Source organism: Dendronephthya gigantea, unplaced genomic scaffold (assembly GCF_004324835.1).
Source record: "Dendronephthya gigantea isolate DGI-Jeju-01 unplaced genomic scaffold, DenGig_1.0 000438F, whole genome shotgun sequence".
Classification (NCBI taxonomy): domain Eukaryota; kingdom Metazoa; phylum Cnidaria; class Anthozoa; order Malacalcyonacea; family Nephtheidae; genus Dendronephthya; species Dendronephthya gigantea.
Window position 1 is genome coordinate 16,017 of NW_021163448.1, and position 22,746 is coordinate 38,762.

The 22,746-nt window shown below is 36.8% G+C and overlaps 2 protein-coding genes across 2 annotated transcripts; one reads left to right on the forward strand and one right to left on the reverse strand.

Moving 5' to 3' along the window:
* Positions 1-9,432: 9,432 nt before the first annotated feature.
* Positions 9,433-14,326, reverse strand: LOC114543330. The gene is made up of 2 exons (XM_028562359.1): positions 13,417-14,326; positions 9,433-12,224 (listed from the first exon to the last, which is right to left on the reverse strand). The coding sequence occupies exons 1-2, from the start codon at positions 13,655-13,657 to the stop codon at positions 9,553-9,555; spliced, it is 2,913 nt and encodes a 970-aa protein (XP_028418160.1). The 5' UTR covers positions 13,658-14,326; the 3' UTR covers positions 9,433-9,552.
* Positions 14,327-14,431: 105 nt separating this feature from the next.
* On the forward strand, positions 14,432-17,779 carry LOC114543326. Its single transcript, XM_028562357.1, has 5 exons — positions 14,432-14,528; positions 15,141-15,214; positions 16,158-16,246; positions 16,602-16,711; positions 17,540-17,779. Exons 3-5 carry the CDS (start codon positions 16,198-16,200, stop codon positions 17,777-17,779), a joined length of 399 nt encoding a protein of 132 aa, XP_028418158.1. The 5' UTR covers positions 14,432-14,528; positions 15,141-15,214; positions 16,158-16,197.
* Positions 17,780-22,746: the final 4,967 nt, after the last annotated feature.

The following is a 22,746-nucleotide window of genomic DNA, read 5'->3' on the forward strand; positions in this document are numbered from 1 at the left end:
GTTTTCCTGATATGATGGTTCCGGTAAAACATTTTGATGCGTTTCAAAGTCCGTATAATCGTCTTTGATATGCTGAAAACAAAAGTTACAGATGCTTTTCGCAAAACTAGAATATTTAGGATGATACAACACCATCAATTAAATGGGACAGCGAACAATGAAACATTATCAGGATAAAATGGAGTTTGCATCCAAAATATTTTTGTCCCCTATCTAAGAGATATGATATTTTTTCGATTTGAAAATGCCTTGCATCAGTTAGTCAATATCGTGGAGAGAAATGGAAAATTATGTTCTAAAAAAATAAATTGCGCTTGAAAGACCCGACTCTTTTTCTTCCGAAGTCGTAAAACACGTCGTGACGTTGATTAAAGCATGGTTTGCTTCATGCTTGGGTTTTCCTGACATGATGGTTCCGGTAAAACATTTTGATGCGTTTCAAAGTCCGTATAATCGTCTTTGATTGCTGAAAACAAAAGTTACAATGCTTTTCGCAAAACTAGAATATTAGGATGATACAACACCATCAATTAAATGGGACAGCGAACAATGAAACATTATTATCAGGATAAAATGGAGTTTGCATCCAAAATATTTTTGTCCCCTATCTAAGAGATATGATATTTTCGATTTGAAAATGCCTTGCATCAGTTAGTCAATATCGTGGAGAGAAATGGAAAATATTATTTCTAAAAAAAAAGGCTTGAAAGACCCACTCTTTTCTCTTCCGAAGTCGTAAAACACGTCGTGACGTTGATTAAAGCATGGTTTGCTTCATGCTTGGGTTTTCCTGACATATATGGTTCCGGTAAAACATTTTGATGCGTTTCAAAGTCCGTACAATCGTCTTTGATTGCTGAAAACAAAAGTACAAATGCTTTTCGCAAAACTAGAATATTTAGGATGATACAACACCATCAATTAAATGGGACAGCGAACAATGAAACATTATTATCAGGATAAAATGGAGTTTGCATCCAAAATATTTTTGTCCCCTATCTAAGAGATATGATTTTTTCGATTTGAAAATGCCTTGCATAGTTAGTCATATCGTGGAGAAAATGGAAAATATTATGTTCTAAAAAAATAAATTGCGCTTGAAAGACCCGACTCTTTTTCTTCCGAAGTCGTAAAACAGTCGTGACGTTGATTAAAGCATGGTTTGCTTCATGCTTGGGTTTTCCTGACATATGATGGTTCCGGTAAAACATTTTGATGCGTTTCAAAGTCCGTATAATCGTCTTTGATATGCTGAAAACAAAAGTTACAGATGCTTTTCGCAAAACTAGAATATTTAGGATATACAACACCATCAATTAAATGGGACAGCGAACAATGAAACATTATTATCAGGATAAAATGGAGTTTGCATCCAAAATATTTTTGTCCCCTATATAAGAGATATGATATTTTTCGATTGGAAAATGCCTTGCATCAGTTAGTCCATATCGTATAGAGAAATTGAAAATATTATGTTCTAAAAAAATAAATTGCGCTTGAAAGACCCGACTCTTTTTACTTCCGAAGTCGTAAAACAGGTCGTGACATTGATTAAAGCACGGTTTGCTTCCTGCTTGGGTTTTCCTGACATATGATGGTTCCGGTAAAACATTTTGATGCGTTTCAAAGTCCGTATAATCGTCTTTGTATGCTGAAAACAAAAGTTACAGATGCTTTTCGCAAAACTAGAATATTAGGATGATACACAACATCAATTAAATGGGACAGCGAACAATGAAACATTATTATCAGGATAAAATGGAGTTTGCTTCCAAAATATTTTTGTCCCCTATCTAAGAGATATGATATTTTTTTGATTTGCAAATGCTTTGCATCAGTCAGTCAATATCGTGGAGAGAAATGGAAAATATTATGTTCTAAAAAAAAAAATTCCGCTTGAAACACCCGACTCTTTTCTCTTCCGAAGTCGTAAAACACGTCGAGACGTTGATTAAAGCATGGTTTGCTTCATGCTTGGGTTTTCCTGACTTATGATGGTTCCGGTAAAACATTTTGATGCGTTTCAAAGTCCGTATAATCGTCTTTGATATGCTGAAAACAAAAGATACAGATGCTTTTTGCAAAACAAGAATATTTAGGATGATACAACACCATCAATTAAATGGGACAGCGAACAATGAAACGTTATTATCAATATAAAATGTTTTGCATCCAAAATATGTTTGTCCCCTATCTAAGAGATATGATATTTTTTCGATTTGAAAATGCCTTGCATCAGTTAGTCCATATCGTGGAGAGAAATTGAAAATATTATGTTCTAAAAAAATAAATTGCGATTGAAAGACCCGACTCTTTTTACTTCCGAAGTCGTAAAAAAGGTCGTGACATTGATTAAAGCACGGTTTGCTTCCTGCTTGGGTTTTCCTGACATATGATGGTTCCGGTAAAACATTTGATGCCTTTCAAAGTCCGTATAATCGTCTTTGATATGAAAATAAACAAAAGTTACAGATGCTTTTCTAAACAGAATATTAGGATGATACAACACCATCAATTAAATGGGACAGCGAACAAGAAACATTATATAGGATAAAATGGAGTTTGCTTCCAAAATATTTTGTCCCTATCTAAGAGATATGAATTTTTTGATTTGCAAATGCTTGCATCAGTCAGTCAATATCGTGGAGAGAAATGGAAAATTATGTTCTAAAAAAAAAAATTCCGCTTGAAACACCCGACTCTTTCTCTTCCGAAGTCGTAAACACGTCGAGACGTTGATTAAAATGGTTGCTTCATGCTTGGGTTTCCTGACTTATGATGGTTCCGGTAAAACATTTGATGCGTTTCAAAGTCCGTATAATCGTCTTGATGTGCGAAAACAAAAGGTACAAATGCTTTCGCAAAACTAGAATAATTAGGATGATACAACACCATCAATTAAATGGGACAGCGAACAATGAAACATATATCAGGAAAAATGGAGTTTGCATCCAAAATATTTGTTGTCGCCTATCTAAGAGATATGATATATTTTGATTGAAAATGCCTTGCATCAGTTAGTCAATATCGTGGAGAGAAATGGAAAATATTATTTTCTAAAAAAAAGGGCTTGAAAGATCCCACTCTTTCTCCGAATTCGTAAACACGTCGTGACGTTGATTAAAGCATGGTGCTCATGCTTGGGTTTTCCTGACATATTAGGTTCCGGAAAACATTTGATGCGTTCAAAGTCCGTAAATCGTCTTTGAGTGCTGAAAACAAAAGGTACAAATGCTTTTCGCAAAACTAGAATATTAGGATGATACAACACCATCAATTAAATGGGACAGCGAACAATGAAACATTATTATCAGGATAAAATGGAGTTTGCATCCAAAATATGTTTGTCCCCTATCTAAGAGATATGATATTTTTTCGATTTGAAAATGCCTTGCATTAGTTAGTCCATATCGTGGAGAAAAATGGAAAATATTATGTTCTAAAAAAATAAATTGCGCTTGAAAGACCCGACTCTTTTTTCTTCCGAAGTCGTAAAACAGGTCGTGACGTTGATTAAAGCATGGTTTGCTTCCTGCTTCGGTTTTCCTGACATATGATAGTTCCGGTAAAACATTTTGATGCGTTTCAAAGTCCGTATAATCGTCTTTGATATGCTGAAAACAAAAGTTACAGATGCTTTTCGCAAAACTAGAATATTTAGGATGATACAACACCATAAATTAAATGGGACAGCAAACAATGAAACATTATTATCAGGATAAAACTGAGTTTGTATCCAAAATATTTTTGTCCCCTATCTAAGAGATATGATATTTTTTCGATTTGAAAATGCCTTGCATCAGCTAGTCAATATCCTGGAGAGAAATAGAAAATATTATGTCCTAAAAAAATAAATTGCGCTTGAAACACCCGACTCTTTTCTCTTCCGAAGTCGTAAAACACGTCGTGACGTTGATTAAAGCATGGTTTGCTTCATGCTTGGGTTTTCCTGACATATGATGGTTCAGGTAAAATTTTGATGCGTTTTAAAGTCCGTATAATCGTCTTTGATGTGCTGAAAACAAAAGGTACAAATGCTTTTCGCAAAACTAGAATATTTAGGATGATACAACACCATCAATTAAATGGGACAGCGAACAATGAAACATTATTATCAGGATAAAATGGAGTTTGCATCCAAAATATTTTTGTCGCCTATCTAAGAGATATGATATATTTTTGATTTGAAAATGCCTTGCATCAGTTAGTCAATATCGTGGAGAGAAATGGAAAATATTATTTTCTAAAAAAAAAGGGCTTGAAAGATCCCACTCTTTTCTCTTCCGAATTCGTAAAACACGTCGTGACGTTGATTAAAGCATGGTTTGCTTCATGCTTGGGTTTTCCTGACATATTATGGTTCCGGTAAAACATTTTGATGCGTTTCAAAGTCCGTATAATCGTCTTTGATGTGCTGAAAACAAAAGGTACAAATGCTTTTCGCAAAACTAGAATATTTAGGATGATACAACACCATCAATTAAATGGGACAGCGAACAATGAAACATTCACTGGACGAAAAATTGGATTAACTTTAGTTTACTTTAAATGTAAATATGGTGTGAATATGGAGAACTATTTTTGAAATATATTTACTTGATGGTTAAATATCAGTAAACTAGAATGTTTAATTCATAGTAAATGCAAAATAAACATGCGTAAATATTATATTTACTAATATTTTGGGCCAAATTTACGCAGTAAAGTAAAGGTAAAGTTTGTGCATATTTGACATATATTTGCCACCACAAGTAAATATGTAGTACTTTTACGCATATTTTCCCATATTGCAAATTCGACGCAAACACAAAATTTGCCAGGATGGACAAATTTGTGTAAATATGGTATTTGCTTTCGTGTAAACAACATGTAAATGTTAACATTCATATTTGCTGAAGCTTACTTTGCAGACAAATAGAATTAAATAAGCAATAAATTATATTGAGATTCCTGGACGCAATCTCAAATTTAGTGTCTGAAGCCCGCAGACGAATTCGCGTATTCAAAATACCTGCTCTCAGACTAGTAGCCTCATGATTATAAATTCTCTCAAGTCAGTTTCAAAAGGAATTTTAAAACACTCACTATCACGTACGTAGCATTTTGAAGCAAAATTGAATTTAACATCCCAATAACACTCACTCACTGACAGAGGTCTCTTCATTCTTTATAAGTTCATCCAGAAGCATAACAGTTAATGAAAATGTGTAAAGATACATACATGCATATGCCTACATTCAACAGTTAACATTCCTGTTGGCTACAGCCTATTTATTCTCAAAAATATCTCAATTTCAAAAAAGAAAATAGAAAAATTCACTATCAAGGAGCTAAATTGAATTTAGCCACACAATAACAGTCACTCACTGACAAAGGTCTCTTTAAATATCTCACAAAATGGTCACTCCAAATCAACCCAGTAGTTATAAAGATCTTGTTTGTGCATAAGTCTATCAAAAAGCTTAATAGTTAGTGAGATTTGTATATATAATGCATATATATGCCTACATTGAACAATTACCTTATTGATGGCAATGTTCAGCCTATTTATTCTCATTAGAAAGTTTCTCAGTTTCAGCAATGTGGAAAAACTCACTGTCATGGAGCTTTATTGAATTTAACCACACAATAACAGTCACTCACTGACAAAGGTCTCTTTAAAGATCTCACAAAATGGTCACTCCAAATCAACCCAGCAGTTTAAAGATCTTGTTTGTGCGTAACTCAATGTCTCAATCCAAAAGCTTAATAGTTAGTGAGATTTGTATATGCATATGCCTCCATTGAACAATTACCTTCTTGATGGCAATGTTCAGTCTGTTTATTCTCATTATAAAATTTCTTAATTTCAAAAGCAATGTAGATTAACTCACTATCATGGAGCTAAATTGAATTTAACTACACAATAACAGTCACTCACTGACAAAGGTCTCTTTAAAGATCTCACAAAATGGTCACTCCAAATCAACCCAGCAGTTTAAAGATCTTGTTTGTGCATAAGTCAATCCAAAAGCTTAAAGTTAGTGAGATTTGTATAATGGATATGCCTACATTGAACAATATTACCTTCTTGATGGCAATGTTCAGCCTATTTATTCGCATTAAAAAATTTCTCAGTTTCAAAAGTAATGTAGATTAACTCACTATCACAGAGCTAAATTGAATTTACTGTAACTACCATACACAATAGCATTCACTCACTAAAAAAGATCAAAATATACTATATTAACTTAAAATGTTTATCTACTGCCACAGCTCTGCTAATTGTTCTTGCAATTTACATGAACCACACAGTGCTTACCCACTACAATATTCACCCTCTTTTGGTTTTTCCATAGCTCTCCTAAACTTCAGAAATCCATTCTTTTTCTTAAAATATTTGATCATATTCATGTATAACCAATCCTTTGCTACATTCCTATCCATCTCTTTGGCACTAGTTTTATTGCCAATTGCAACATCATTACCCAATTGTGCTGCTTCAATTTCATCTCTCTCTTCATGTTTTTTATCATCTTTATTGACTTCTATAAACACATAATTTTTCTTCTTGTTCAACCTTTCCCTACGGTTCTGCTTGTATTGGCGTCGTTTTTCTTTTAGATGTCTTCCCATGCTTCTAAAATATTAGCCAATATTTTAACAATAATATTTTAACAATAGATGTAGTAAAACACATACACTACAGTAGGCAGATTTTGCAAGCTATAAATGGGTTCATATTAAATACCCAAAATTTGAACACAACAGAAATTTCAAATTCAAAAGCACCATGATAGCCATTAAGACATGGCATGATGGTACTTTATACACACAGCTGTTGCCTGTTGATCTCTTAATGCATTTAGGACTCTTCCCAAAACAGGTGAATTCATTTTTTGGCTATACTCAGTTGCTATTAAAATGATTCACTTCGTAAATGTAATACGTACCTTCGAATGAAAATTCCAACGTACTGTACTTTATATTTGATTAATTTGAAATTTAAATTAAATTAATAAATTTATTTATCAATCAGGTTTCTAATCCGCGGAAAAAAAGCGCGAAGTGCTTAATGAATCCGTGGTCTATTTGATCAGCGGCAAGCAAATGCATTACACTTAGGGCCTGTTTATATGATCCCGTCTAGCCGGGACGGGATGTTTTCATCTCGCTTAGCCGGGAAACTCGCCTAGGCGGGATGGCGTGTTTATATGCAGTTCATTTTGTAGTGCAGGTTCCTTCGACGGCATGTTTTATTGTAGAAAACGAATATGCCAATATATACCCATGCTCTTAATGTATGTTAATTGCGAATCATCCCGGGCAAGCGGGATGGAGTGTTTATATGGCAATTTCTCGTCCCGTCTAAGCGGGATCCCGGCAAGAAGTGCCGGGATCCCGCCTAGGCGGGATGGAAAAGTGGTCATATAAACACTAATTAGTGTTTGTATTACAAGCGGGATCTCGGAAACTGTCCCGTCCCGGCTAGGCGGGATCATATAAACAGGCCCTTAGGCTTGTTTCAAACGTCGCATTTCGCATGTGTCGAATACAATTGTTTGAATTATCTGCATGCGAGATGCGACGTATGAAACAATTGAATTCGCTGTTTTTAATTGCGGTCGACCGTGATGCTAAATTCGACTGTTCCGGTCGCATTATGCGAGCTGGATGCGACGTGGTTTCATAGGTCGCATTTTGCATGTGTTGAATTCAATTCGCTTGAAGAAAAAGGCAAAGAACGTCATGCATGTTATGATATTGAAAGGCACAAGTAAGGAAATATGGAGGCCGTAGACAAAAGAAATGAACCAGAACAACGTAGTAATAGAACGTATTGTATTACGTGTGCATGAAAGTTGACAAAATTCATTTGCCTACCGCGTCTGTTTGTAATGGTTGCGCAGTACACGAACAAAACGAGGAATCCCAAGGCTGGCTGGCTTTCTAGAAGCGGCTGGGAAGCAGTTGGATATTGCATAAAGTGCAATATATTTAGGCAAGAGTATTAGGAAAATAATAGAAAGAAAAGGATTTCTAGAAATATGACATTTTTTATTTACGCCCAAGCGGACTGTCGCTGATCATAAGGAATAGAGCCCGCAACTATTTGAATTCAGCACATGCGAAATGCGACATTTGAAATGACGGTCGGATTATTGTTTTAGGGTCGAATCTAATTAGAATTGTATTCGATGCATGCAAAATGCGACGTTTGAAACAGGCCTTAGTTTAACAGAGCGCAACATTAGTGTATTACGACTACCTTGCGTCCCTTTGCATACCTTTTAGGCATACCATAGCCTACCTATAAATTACCTTAGACTACCTCAACCTCGTACCCAGGGCTTGCTGCTAAGGGCGAAGGCCCTGGTAAAAGCTGATCAAAATACTCCCAGATTTTGGGAGTATTTTTGAATCTCCTGAAAAATTATGATGACTATCAGGGGAGGGGTGTTGAAAACAGCAGACTCTAGGTTCTAGGTTGCTCAACCACCCTGATAGCCACATAATTTCTAATGAGATTCAAAAATACTCCCAAAATCTGGGAGAATTTGGATTTTGCTTTTAGCAGCAGGTCCTGGGTACGAGGGTGAGACTACCCTAGGGACTTTAGACTGCCTTAAACTACCGTACTGAGCTGCATATTGATGTTCGATTTCGTTTTTGGCAACACGACGAGCGAGGCCTGAGGAGCAAACTGCGCAGAGGCTGGACCATACTTGGTACTTTTACAAAATAACAGTTGGCAACGCTCGAATGCATTCTGCACGATTGGCATGATAATAGCAAAAAATAACCTAAAAAGGTGTAAGTAACTTTCTGCCATAGCCTGATTTCTGCCATAGCATGATTCATCCATATGTCCTTTTAAAACGGAATTAGGAATCAAGAACATGTAACATTTGCTGAAATATTTCAACTTTTCTATTTTGTCATCCATCCCTACAGGATGTGCTCAAAGAAGTTGCACATTGGAATACATATCGAAATAGAAATTGCTGAAAATGGACTGAAAATATATGTCAAAAAATATTAAAATTGAATGAAGGTAAAGACGCGTACAGTGTTCTATCTTGAAACCTACTGTAAAATAAAGAATGCTTTAGTACCTTTGGCCACTCGTAAATTCACTATATTGGTATTAATAGGAGATTGCACTTGTTCTCGAAGAATTAATGAAAAATAGCATTTGTTACAAATACTATGCTAAACACGCGTTCAATTTTTCATTTATACTTCTCGAGCTGTGCAATTTCCTGTACCAATTTGTAATATAGCGATGTTACTAGCATGTATTTAAACTCAACTCAACTCAAACTAAACTAAACTAACTCTCTTAAACTCAACTCAACTAACTCAAACTAAACTAAACTAAACTAAACTAAACAAAGCTAAACTAAACTAAACTAAACTAAGCTAAAGCGATTTCTAATTATATATATATACAATTTATTTGAATAACCTTATTGGGCATTGCGCGAATTTTGCATGCAATGGTGAGCATTTCAACTGGTTAAATGTATAGTCAAATTCGACGTTTTAATGGAGATGTTCTGGCAAATCCGGTCAACACTGAAACTTGCGCGGAACTGGGCACACAATTAAAACTCTCTCTCCGTCAACAACATCATAAACAGGGACAAACCTACAAAAGATCCTTTGCACTGGAATAAAACTTGCACAGCCATCTAACTCCCAGACATTTCTGCACCATACTTCAGTTGGGGATCCCAATTTATGTCTTTGGGGATGTACTGAAAACCATCTTACGGCCGCAAGTATACATTTCACGCGATTATCATTAACCTCTATACTCTGCTCAAGAATATAGTCAATAACACCTGGTCTAAGATCCGTACCCGCTTTATCAATGACCCCACCAAGACTGCACCATCTAGCCATTATGTAACATGATCTCTCTCCCCGGGAGTTCAGAGACCCAAAATATTCCCCCGCGAAAAAGACACCAGCATAACGATTAAAGTGTGTGGTAACTGATTCTACGTTTAGTCCATCAAATATTTCCATATACACTCTTGTGATTAAGGCAAGATCCTCTGCGTCGAAGCTTTCTAAGGAATAGGGACAACGCAGTTCATACACAGTCTTCCTTTCATCGATTCTCCATCGTGAGTCGTTCTTTCGGACAGGACCAATGGCAAGCATACTAGTCTCTATCACTTCTTTTGTTTTCATGTCTTCCAGCTCAGAGGCAAGCGTTCCAGTGTTCTTAATATTTAGTTTTTCAAATATAGGTAAAAACGAATCACCAAATTGAACTGGCCGCTCCAAGTTTCTTACGAACTGTTCGGACGTAAACTTTCTCATTAACTGTACTTCTACTGACCTCTGATTGGTAACAATTTCGCCCAAAAGACCATTGTACCGCTCAAAACTGAATAGCCAAAACGAATATACAGGTCCGTAATCCAAAATGCAGTCGAGAATGTGGGTGTGCATATGCATGTTTGGCGTGACCTTCTCTTTTCCATAAAGATTTTCAAAGCCCTTGCAGAATTTTAAAATGTGCGAGTGTCCCAATTCTGCTCTTCCTTCTGTGATGACAGGAGCACAATACAAGATGCAAGCCATAACAAAATCATGCCATAATTTGAGATGCTCATCTGGTAATACATTCCAAAGACTAAACACTGAAAAGAGAATTGTCCACGTTTTCCACTGATCAGCGGTAAATCCGCCATAACTATTTTCGATTTTCTTAGGCATTCTACCAATAGATGACGGTGCTTTGATAGTATCCAACTTTTTCTGGATGTTCATAAGATCCTTCCTTTCAATAAGTGGTGTTTCGCCTTGCAACCAAATATTCTTCATTAAATGCTTGGAAGTTCCCAGAAACAGGTTGTGCATTGGATCGACAACATGATACCGTACGCAATCAAAATAAGGCAACATCATAAGCTCCGTGAACCTTGTGCCATAACGCTGTTCAGCTTTAGCTTGATCGGTCATACTTGTCTGGTTAAGCACTTCTTGAGCTTGTTGTCGATGCTCAGCATTCTTTCTAGGCGGGGAAGGTTCAAACCCAGAAAAATCCATTTTCCCTACTACCCCAAGAAATGCTTTCTTGCACTTGGAGCATCCATTGCGGGCCCCATGACCAGTAAATCCACACACTTTTCGAACGGCAGGTAGATCGCACGCTATACACAATAAGGCAGCACGAATGCAAATTTCAGAGTTAATATTTATACCGTCCGTCCATAACAAATTTAGTTCTGTCACCATGGGCTTGAGGTACGTATTTATGTTCAACGATGGTTCTTTAGGACCTGGAATCAGACCTACCAACAGGACATTTTCAGGCTTAAATCTGTCGCTCCTGGGTAAGTTCATTATAACCAAATACATGGCCCCAACGCTGTAGACGGAATGTTTGAATGGCTGAAACCAGTCCACGTTAAGCATCAAAGCATAGTTATCAGGGGCAGCTAAGAAAGGTTTACCTTCAACGAATTGCCACTCTCGCCAAACACGTCCATCAAAAACATCAGCTAGAAAACCATTAGGAACTTCTCTACTTCTCCACAGTTCACACTTCTGGCGAAATCCATTTCTGCTTATCATATTCTTCAGTGTTTCCGATATACTTTTATAGCAAAATATTTTGAATGGGTACAAATGGCACTTTCCGTTCTTTAACACAACTTCTCTTAATAGCGGCTCGTTACAACGCTGCCTGCGGTGAACTTGGCGATGATGAGGAAATGAAATAAACTGACATTTTTTGGTCACTTTTTTGCCATACTTTAACTCGTAGCAGTCGTGAAATGAATATAAACTGGAACATTTGTTACAGACAACGTATTTGGTAAAGCTGTCTTTTTCGATGCCAAGATATGTACGTAGCGATGATATAGTAGTTGGAAAAGATATAAAAACAGCAAACGGTGGAAAGATTGTCCCCAAAACAGTAAACCAACGATGAAGAAATGACAATAGCAACTCCAGTGCAGTTTCTGAAATTTTGCAATGGGCAGCCCATATAGACAAAAATACAAGTGCCCAACGCAAAATATTCTTTACTGGATTAGATGCATTACCTTTAAGATCGTTGGAAACATGTGGTATAGAGTTTCTCTCAAGGTCAACATTGATATCCTCTTCAGAAATCTCCCAAATTTCTGGGTTAATTGGAAATACACGCTCTTTATACAACCACTCTGTATCTGACGAGTCATCATCATCTGAACAAACACTGGATTGACAATCGGATACTACAAAAACATGGATATGATATTATTGCATGTACAGTCTGTCTAGGGTTAGAAAATTTTACTCGATAAGGGAAGACTACCAGAAAATGGGTTAAGAAGACTACATCGACTGCACCTACTGAGTAATACCAGCTAATGGGTTAAATATACAAATTGTACTGCCTTGTTTAAATAGTACACGGGTAAAAATTAACTTTGGACACATTTTCAAATACATTTTGTGGTGCTCAAACCTTTTTGATCTTTACTACTTGTGTTATACCTAATGTTTGAGATCACCAGGTCTAATACTTCGTCTTTTGAAATATGTCCATGGCCACTGAGGTTTTCCTTTTGACGTTGCATATACCAGGATCACATAGTTAAGGGCAGGGGAACCGAGCCTGGATCCAGGCCAACTACGTCCAAAACCCTGATGCATCAAAGTTCTCAAGCAATCCTGATCATCATAGGCCAGTTGTAAGAAAACTGTTTGGCAAATTGGGTGAATATTATAAGCCCCCTCCTTAAATATACCCCCCCCACTCAGTGTATATGTCCACCCTAGTAAGGCCAAAAACACACATTTATGCCTGCAAACATCAAGTGTATACAATTATATAAAAGTAATGTTATGGTGTTTGTCTAGCAGTGTTGTGACTCTATTTAGTCTGATGATACAGTCACCATAGTCCTAGGAAAGGAAAATTGGTTGTACATCAACTGCCTATATATAGATATGACAATTGGCCTATCAACTGTATATCTGAGGCAGTTAATTGTTATTTGTTATGCTGTTATTTGAAGAAACTGCCATGCTGTAACCTGATTGCCTTTAATAGTCCACCCTAATCCAAATGAACAAATACCTTCCTTCTGACCCATACTAAACATAAAAATACCTCATTTCAACTCCAAATATCTGCAGAAATTGGCAAAATTTATAAACAACAATATCATATAATAATAAAAAACTGCCCTATTGCTAAATTAGGCCTGTGGGTACATGAACAGCTTCAAATATTTAATAGGGAGTAGGGGACACTAATCTAAAAGCACATATCCTATTGTTTTCGCTAAAAAATGCTCTTTAAAGAAAAGTTGAGGGGACACAATGTCCCCTTAATGGCTGTACCTTATATATTTTATAAGCCATGATATTTGTAGTTAATATTTTCTATTATTTATGTAAAAATGTCACTGCAGGGCTTACCATGAAAGCAATCCGAACCAACGCCGTCTCCTTTGTCTTTAGGGAACTTTCCTTCACATTCGTCTTGGGAACTATCATTAATATGCTCTCGAATGGAGTGTTCATCTTCTTCATCCGAAGAAACGACACATGTTTTCCAAACACCTGTTTCTTTGATAAAAAATAGCTTTTCGTGCGTACGATATGTTCTTAGCGTAACAAACTCTTGACAATGTCCACAGTACTTTCTTTTTTCACTCATGGGATCAAATATTGATTGGAAGCTTAAAATATATCGATATCGAATAAAGCTAATACCCGTCCGCCCGCAAGCATAATGATAATCAAAATTTGAGATTTAATGTTCATATGACTTTCACGTGTCATTCACGTCGCAACTCCCTGACCGACCAAAGTTCATGATTTGGGAGCAAGGATATCGGATTTGAAATTTTGGCGCTAACTTGCCATGAATTATTCAACGACACACGTACATTGTGTAAAGTACATTGAATTTTACGCGATTTATTTACATCGAAAACGTATTTTGTGCTATGGGGCGACTACCACCAAACCGGCGGAATCGCGTACATTTGTATGGAAAGAAACTTGCAGAGAAAAGTAATAAGAACACAGCGTCTAGTTCATCGAGATCAGCGAGGACATCATGTTCGCCTAGCCCTACAACGACAGACTCGAATATTTCGGAGGAAAATGTCAGTCAGGACACAAGGCGCTTTTCTGACATGATCCCAAACGCACCAACAACTCCTCAGATACCTATGCCTCCCGAAGACAACTCCATAAGTCCTGATCTTGGACTTGAAACGACAACGATTCCAACGACGGTATCCAGCGTTCGCAACACCGTGCGCATAGAAAGTACTCCAAGTTTGAGTAGTTCTGGCAATAGTTTTACAAGGCGAAATCTATTGCCAGAAATTGATGAAGACTGCTAGGAACGACAACGGGCTCTTCAAGGCCAAGGGAAGATGAGATTTTAAGACAAATGAGGATATTTATGGCAGCAAAGCACCTTCAACCAGAGACTGTTGAAGTCAATTGAGGAAAAAGGCTCGGAAGGGGGATTAAAACCTGAAAAAAGAAGAACAAGATTGCCCTTAGAATTAACGGTATATTACCTATCAATTTTACTATTTTATGGTACTCTTTCATCTATTATTTAGGGAGAGAATAAAGGTGGAATATAGCTTTCCCTTTGATCTCCTGGCCCATCCACCCTTTTCAGAGGCTGGTTAGTGCACTTTGCCAAGCTGATTTTATTAGATCTAGTCAAGCAGCCTTGCAAATGCAAACCACAGGCTCACAGCTATAGATAGTATATGTATACTTTTCACAAACCTGAATTTGGCTCCTTTATAAGCAGCTTTCACAGTTATGACCCACATGTCAGAATCATTCAAGAGTGCTAAATTTGCATTGGAGTCCTGGGAAAATTAATGTATACAATTTATATCAGCAAGCAGTGGTTTGTTTTTGCAAGTTAGACCACCTCATGTAAACACAGAATGAAATCAGCTTTGTTACAAGTGCAGGTTCAGTTCCAGATATATATAGCATCTCTTAACAGTGGTGGATTTATAGGAGGGTGCATAGGGTTGTAATCAAAGTACATCTGTAATGAGATTTACCTAAAGTCCTACCTTACAACTACAACCCCCCCCCAAATATTGTATGTATCAAAACTGTAGTAGCATAATTACTTGCTAATTACTATCAATTAGGCTTGTGTTCGTGATGTTGTAAGAAACATTGCTGATGATGATGGAAATTCACTATCCTGGGATTTATCTAAAAGGTAAGTTGCCATTATGTAACTTTTTGATCTTTTGTCTGCATTGATCAGATGGTATATTAAAGAGCCCATATTTCTTAATATATCAGAGCAGTTTATTACACTTTTTGCACTGTTGTTATAGTACATGCTCTGAAACAAACTAATGAACCAACTACTAGCTAGAATGGCCTTTTGGCTTATTCCCTATTCTGTGTCAGTGGTAGGTAACTGCCAGTTACCAGCAAATTTGCCAGTGCATGTCTCTTGATAATCATTAGCTGGCAAATTGCAAAACTTTAGACTGCTGGTAGGCTATCACCAGTATACATGACATATGTATCATGGGTTAGTATTTCATTTATTACTCTATTAAGTGCCTGTAACAAATATTTTCATAGTTGCATCGCAAAGTTAATTTAAACTCGCATGAAACTCCTTTGGATATCGCAAATTATTTGGCATGCAGATTTGACTTAAATGAGATAACACTGCATAATATGCCTGCATTCTAAAAGCTCACTCAGACATTGATTCAGGAAGGACTGCATCACTGATCAGCAGCACTGTGATGTGTCAGTCACACTCACTAACTGTGAGTGAGCTTTTAGAGCACAGGCGATAATGTCATTATTGACAACTAGCTTGCAGTAAACTGCTTGATAAAGTTGTCACTGTCTCAAATTTATGATCTTTGATAAGTTATAACAGCTCTTTCGGTCATTAGTACATGTTTGGCAAGGAATGGCATTCTTTCTAAAAACTCAATATGCGTTGTGATATCACTAAGTCATATTTCTGTGTCAAACAATATGCAATATTTGAAATATCTTGATGGCAAGAAAACTTACATTGTGGTTTTAAATGAACTTTGCATGCAACCCAAGTAATTGTCACAGGTACTAGCGTTATATTCTGTATTATGGACAGTATTTTGATAGTTTTTTCTATTTATCTGCCTATAAAGTTTTGGAGCAGTAGAAAATCAAAATGTTAACCGTCTAATCATGGCCTCAATTAAAAGTGTCAATGATGCACCAAGTCAAGTTATTAGAGGTACCAGTACTGTACAAATAGTTTTCAGTTACATTAAGAGTAACATTGTGCCGCCATGCCAAAAGACTTAATTTATGCATTGTGATAATTTTTTTGGGTGAGTGACAAAAGTAGTGCTCAGATTTGGCTACTTTATATGCAAGATCAGCACAGAAGAAAGTTCATTATGCATATTTACTACTTTTAAAAACTAAAAACTCAATCTATACAGTATACATCTTTAAAACTGAAACAGAGTACATGTATGTACATTTGCTGTGCTAGTACCATTTTAACATGCTCCAGCATGCTTTTAAAGCCATTGCACATGTACAGTACTTGTGTTTACATGCATTTATTCACATTTATTATGTAGCGGCAATGCATTGTTATTTCAAAACAAGAAAACGTGCCGAGAAGACCAAGGAGCAAAACCTGAGTGATCAGTATCTCAAAAAGCAAAGAAATAGAAGTAGAATCAATACAGTAAGTGTGAAATATCAATTTCAGTCTACAAGTTCTCCCTTATACCGAGGGCTTCACCCTGCGAACACAAGATTCGTACAGTTCTTCGAATTACATATGTAAATTAAGGAAGAAATATAAAGAGTCTCAGCCTGCTGCTCAGCTTCTGCTGTGTTCTTTATTCTGTGTTAGGAGTTTTCTGTGTTCAGCATTGAAAGAAAAACATTCTGTAGCAACATACATACATATACAATCCTCTCATATACTTGTATAGTAGTTTCCATTGATATGTCTCATTGTATCTGGTAGATTTTGCAGTTTGCATGGTACAGTTTTTAATATTATAGTTGTATTAAATAAGATCTATCTTTACCTGCTTGTACTCTTTGAGGCTGAGACACATCCAATTTGGAGAATCTTTACAGAGAACCTCCTCCTGTGTGCATTTGTAAAGAAGCAAACTTTTGGCTCCTAACGAAATTTCATTATTATATGTTGTTCCTTGTTTAATATTTTAGTTACAACCTTTCCGTAAAGCCGTTCGCTAGTATATAAAGTTACGAACACTTACAAGGTAGTCTTGTCATATATTCATCTAAATTCCCCTTAAACTTGTCTTCGTTTAAAAAATTTAGATCTACGCAGTGGTAAGTTTCACTTGTATTTCGTAGGTCGAATTTGTACAACATTCGTCTGAATGTTCGCGAACTTCGTTGCTAAGTTCCCAAATACGAGCGGAAGTTTTCAGTGAAAAGCATGTTGAAAAAATGACTAAACAAATCTCCATCCAATTTCCTAAATTATCCTCGCTTCCTACGAAATTATTAAAATTAATGTGATTATTTATAGAAACGAAAGCTACGCAAGAGTACTTTGCAGATGTCAACATCGATATCGGAAAAAGAAAAATATGAAAAAATAATGACCAACGACTACATGTCATCAGAATACTCGGTATCCGAAGATGAGGCATCTGAACGAGAGGATGCGTCCTCTGGTGATAGCTCTTCGGATACCGAACATCAATCAAAGCAAGGAAATTCTCCATACAGCGATTACCATGGAGAAGTGATGAGGCCAACAAACTGATGGTGACGTTGGACAAAAAAATTGGCAAGAAGAGAGGCAGAAAAGGGGTGTGCATGACCTATGAGAGGGTGAAGGGAAACAATTCAACCCGTCTTGCGCCTTTGGATGCCCCAGAGTGGGCAATCAAACAATGAAATTTTTTTTGAAACATTATTTCTCGTATTTTTCTTCTTTTTTGTACATAATCATAGGTGAATTATTGACCACACGTTTTTAATCTTTAATCGATTTGGTTTTGTGTTAGTTGAATTGTAAGCTTAATTGTAATTTGTAAACATTACTCTTAAATGTGCAACAAACACTTTCTTTCATTATAGAAATAAATATTGATACATTACAGTATTAGCTATGTAGTTGTGATCATGATTATTGAAACTAGGAAATTGCATGTCAAATTTCTGACCGCATTTTTTCCATATAAGCAAATGCAGTATGTACATGATCTTTGCTTTATTTTAACCATGTGTAGAAATGTTGTATTTACGAAATATTTCACCACACGTATTTGCAAGGAAAGCAAAACGTGAGCAAATTATTTGTTCACCTCGGTGGCAATTTAAGACAAATATACAATAGCAAACGTCGTGTTTGATAATATTCAAAATATGATGCCAATGGCAAGTAAATATAGCATTATGTATATTTTCAAGCAAAACAAATAAAACGCAAAATTCGTATAAAACTCGGGAGTAAATCCAACTAAATGGGATATTTAACGACGTTTACGTTATATTTACTTCATGTGCAATATTGTATTTCTTTATATTTACGCTATTTATGTAAGTATAGTATTACTATCCAATTTGCTACTGAGAAAATATGTTGCAAATGTACATCTTTATTTCATCTTTTCGGTCTTCGCAAAAACAAACTTCCCCCTTATTTACTTAGTGTGAAATATGGTGAAAATACCAAATTTGATTTTTAACAAAATATGAGCAAACGTTGTTGATTACGATTTTTACAAAGGTTTACGCTATTTTTACTTTATGTGCTAATGTTGTATTTGACAATATTTAATATGGCTGTAAATGTCATTTTTACTGCGTTATTTGCTTTGGAGAAAATAAGTAGTGAATATGAATGTTTCATAAAACTTTACACTAGGTGTAAACAATACGATAAAAACGGTCTTCCGCGTGTTTACGTGGTGTGTAAATATGCGGAAAAAACAGAATTTGATTGTGCACAAATATGTCCAAACATTGCTGAATATGATATTTACGTCGTGTTTGCTTTAGATATACTATAGTCGTAAATCCAGTTTTTCGTCCAGTGATTATTATCAGGATAAAATGGAGTTTGCATCCAAAATATGTTTGTCCCCTATCTAAGAGATATGATATTTTTTCGATTTGAAAATGCCTTGCATTAGTTAGTCCATATCGTGGAGAGAAATGGAAAATATTATGTTCTAAAAAAATAAATTGCGCTTGAAAGACCCGACTCTTTTTTCTTCCGAAGTCGTAAAACAGGTCGTGACGTTGATTAAAGCATGGTTTGCTTCCTGCTTCGGTTTTCCTGACATATGATAGTTCCGGTAAAACATTTTGATGCGTTTCAAAGTCCGTATAATCGTCTTTGATATGCTGAAAACAAAAGTTACAGATAATTTTCGCAAAACTAGAATATTCCCCGAGCCGGTGCGAAGCACCGGGCGAGGGTACTAATTCCGCCCGGAGATTAGGAATTACGCCCGGGAATGCAAATGCGAAATGAAAGTTGTCCGCCATTATGCCATGGACGTTGGGCGTTTTTGTAAGTTATGCGCATGCGTGAGTTTAAGACGAGTTTGAGCTGGTAACTAACTAGCTTATGATTGGCTAAGGCCTAAATTTTTTTAAACAAAATTACGTGAGTAAATTAACTGTCATTATAATTTGAATTTAATTTCTTTCACAAAAGCAAATTACAAAAACCTTTACAGTATTGTGAACAATTGCTTTATATTTGAAAAAAAAACAACACTGAAAGACAATTTCCACGGAAATGTCGGACAATAACAGCATTAGAAAGCAGGAGACGAAAAAGAAGGGAGAAACGTATGAGGATAGGCGTGCAAGACAGAGGGAAAAAAGACGAGCTGTGTTAGTTGGTGAAACACCGGAGGAAAGACAGTATCGGCTGGCAAAGAAGAGGGATGCCTATAAAAGAAGAGCTGAAACAAGTACAGGAAAAAAAGGTAATGAGCTAAGAGCTGAAAGGCGACAAAAGATGCTGCAAGAAACGCCAACACAAAAAGAACGTCGTCTTAGGATGCGAAGAGCTGCTTACAGACGAAGAACTGACGAAAGTACTGAGGAGAAACGGGAGATGCAAAGAGAACATAATAGAGCTAATGCCAGAGAAAGAAGGCAACATGAAAGTAAGGGAAAAAGACAAAAAAGACTTGAAAGAATGAGACAACGAGCGGTAAGTCTTTTGGAGACAGGTAATAGTAATGAAATGCAACAGGTACCGCCACAAAATTCTGAGGTAAGGCATGAAAATGCAATAACAGTAGCTAGAGATGAGGTCCTCACCAGTAGTTCAGACCAATATTTACATGAAGGTGGCTGGCAAGATGTTGACAACCCATTGCATGAGCAGGTATTTGTTCAGAATGAGATGCACAGCTTTCATTTAGATCAAGAGCATTTAGAGCATCGCCAGTGTACAATTTGTAAAGAGGCTTGGCCAACAAGGCAAAACTTGGCAGCAGATCCCTTTGTTTGTTACCGCTGTCAAAGAGACAAGAAATCCCCGAAAAATTTCAGTGCTGGCAATGACATGGACCCAGGTATTGTTCCTGAGCAGTTGAGAGGTTTGACACATGTCAAGTAGAGGAAATGCTGATTTCAAGGGTTTGCCCTATCATGCAAGTCTACAGAAAATATGGTGGGCAAAGGGGTTATAAAGGCCACGTACTAAACTTACCACAGGATATTCAAAGTTTCTTGAATAGGTTACCTGCACAAGTGGCTGACTTGCCTGTTATGATTGTGCGGAGACGTGGTGCTGATCAGACACATAAAGATTTCACAGTTCGTCGACACAAGGTGTTTGAAGCTATATTGTGGTTGAAAACAAACAATCCATTTTTCAAAGACATTGAAATTGACAGGGATGTTATCCAAAGTCTACCAGAGAATGGTATCCCTGAGGAGCTAAGGTATGTTATTGATGACCAGGAACTTTTAGTTCATGCAGAAAATGAGGGGGCCCCACAAGAACCTGAAATGAGTGCTAATGCAACAGTTGAAGAATTAGTTTTAGGAAATAGCAGTACATCATTTATTCCTATGCGTCAAAGACAAAGAAAGGATGGTGCAGCTATCCAAGATGCAGTGAATGAGGTTGACCCTTTGGACTGGCCATCTACAGAAGGTAATGCTGTTAATGAATTTAAAACAGATGGTTTGGCAAGCATGGCATTTCCAACACTATTTCCCCATGGGAGAGGTGACCCGACAAACAGAGTCAGGCAGCATGAGGTAAGTTTGGCAGAGGCATTCAAACACCTGATGAAGTTTGCAGAGAGGCTGCCAAATGGTAAGTTTGAATGGAGGTTTGCCTCACATCCCCGGTTCCCATACTGGGCGTTGAATATGAAGCAGAGGCATCAGCTGTTGTCACAAGCTAACATTTACTGCGGCAACATCCAGCGGATGCAAACATGACTATGGAGGAGCTGAAAACAATGGTAAACTCTATGGGTGCAAATCAAATGGTAAATCGTTTGCAACGTTATGTTTCAAAAATTCAAGGAACAAATCAGTATTGGTATCAGAGACTGCAAGAACTCTTGGCCCTGATTGAACAAAAAAGGTTGCCCTACCTTTTCTTTACCTTTAGTGCAGCTGACAGCCATTGGCCGACTTGCAAGACTGTTGCAAAGTAATGAGGGTGCATCAAGAACAGAGAGAGCACAAGCAGTGATAGACAATCCGCACCTGACAGATTGGTTCTTCATGCAAAGGCTACAGGAGTTTATCAACATTGGCTTCAAGGTGTCTTGGATGCTGAATGGTTTTGGTATAGGTTTGAATATCAGGCCAGAGGAAGTATACATGCTCATGGATGTGCTAAATTAAAGAATGATCCAGATATTCGGTTATTACGTAAACGTGCATGTAAAGCAGTGCTTGAGAAAGAGAAAGAAAATGAAATGTCCCCTGATGATTTTGAATTCTCTTGCCATGATATTGTCAGAGAGGGTCAAGATGCGGAGAGAAAGCTAATTAGGTAAGTTTAAATCATCAAGTATTAATGGTATGTTTAAATTACACTCACCATGCATATAGATTGCAAAGATTGTGTCCAATGTGTGCTGTGGAACATTTATAAGACTTTTTTCCAGACTTTTAGCCCACTACTATACAGTTAGCATCAGTGTTAGCATACTATACAAATGCTGCAATGTTGCAAATGTCTAAAAATACAACTTCCACATACATTCACAAAACAAAACAAAATTCCGTATATTTTCTTCAGGAATTGGTAATTCCTATTGTTAAGGAATTGGGAGTGTAAACAGCAAATATGAAAAATATACAAATTAGGTATTAACCAATTTGTTACTTTTTATCCCTTTTAAAGTTATGTTGACTGGCTTGTGACCACAGTTAATGATGATCTGCCTGATGAGAACTGGACAGTACCAGATCCACACCCTTCTGCGGTGAAAGCCACATCAGTTGATAATCATGATGTTGATTATCACAGGTTAGTAAATTCAGTAGAGAGGCACACCAGATGCAGTCCAGCGTATTGCCTGAAAAAGAAGAGGGTTGACCTGCCTGCAGAGTGCAGATTTGGGTTCCCAAAACCATTACAAGAGGAAACTGCGCTGATTTATGAGGTACGAGGTAAGAAAAATAAATCTGTACACTCAGAGTTGCAAACCAAGAGAAATGATGAGAGGCTGAATTCACACAACAGGGTCATGCTTGAGAATTGGCGGGCCAATGTGGATTTACAGGTAATTG

Coding starts and splice junctions, on each gene's coding strand:
- LOC114543326 (XM_028562357.1), top strand. CDS start 16,198: ATGGCCTCAATTAAAAGTGTCAATGATGCACCAAGTCAAGTTATTAGA. Junction 16,247..16,601: donor ACCAAGTCAAGTTATTAGAG/GTACCAGTACTG, acceptor TTTATTATGTAG/CGGCAATGCATTGTTATTTC. Junction 16,712..17,539: donor ATAGAAGTAGAATCAATACA/GTAAGTGTGAAA, acceptor GATTATTTATAG/AAACGAAAGCTACGCAAGAG.
- LOC114543330 (XM_028562359.1), bottom strand. CDS start 13,657: ATGAGTGAAAAAAGAAAGTACTGTGGACATTGTCAAGAGTTTGTTACG. Junction 12,225..13,416: donor TGGTTCGGATTGCTTTCATG/GTAAGCCCTGCA, acceptor ATGTTTTTGTAG/TATCCGATTGTCAATCCAGT.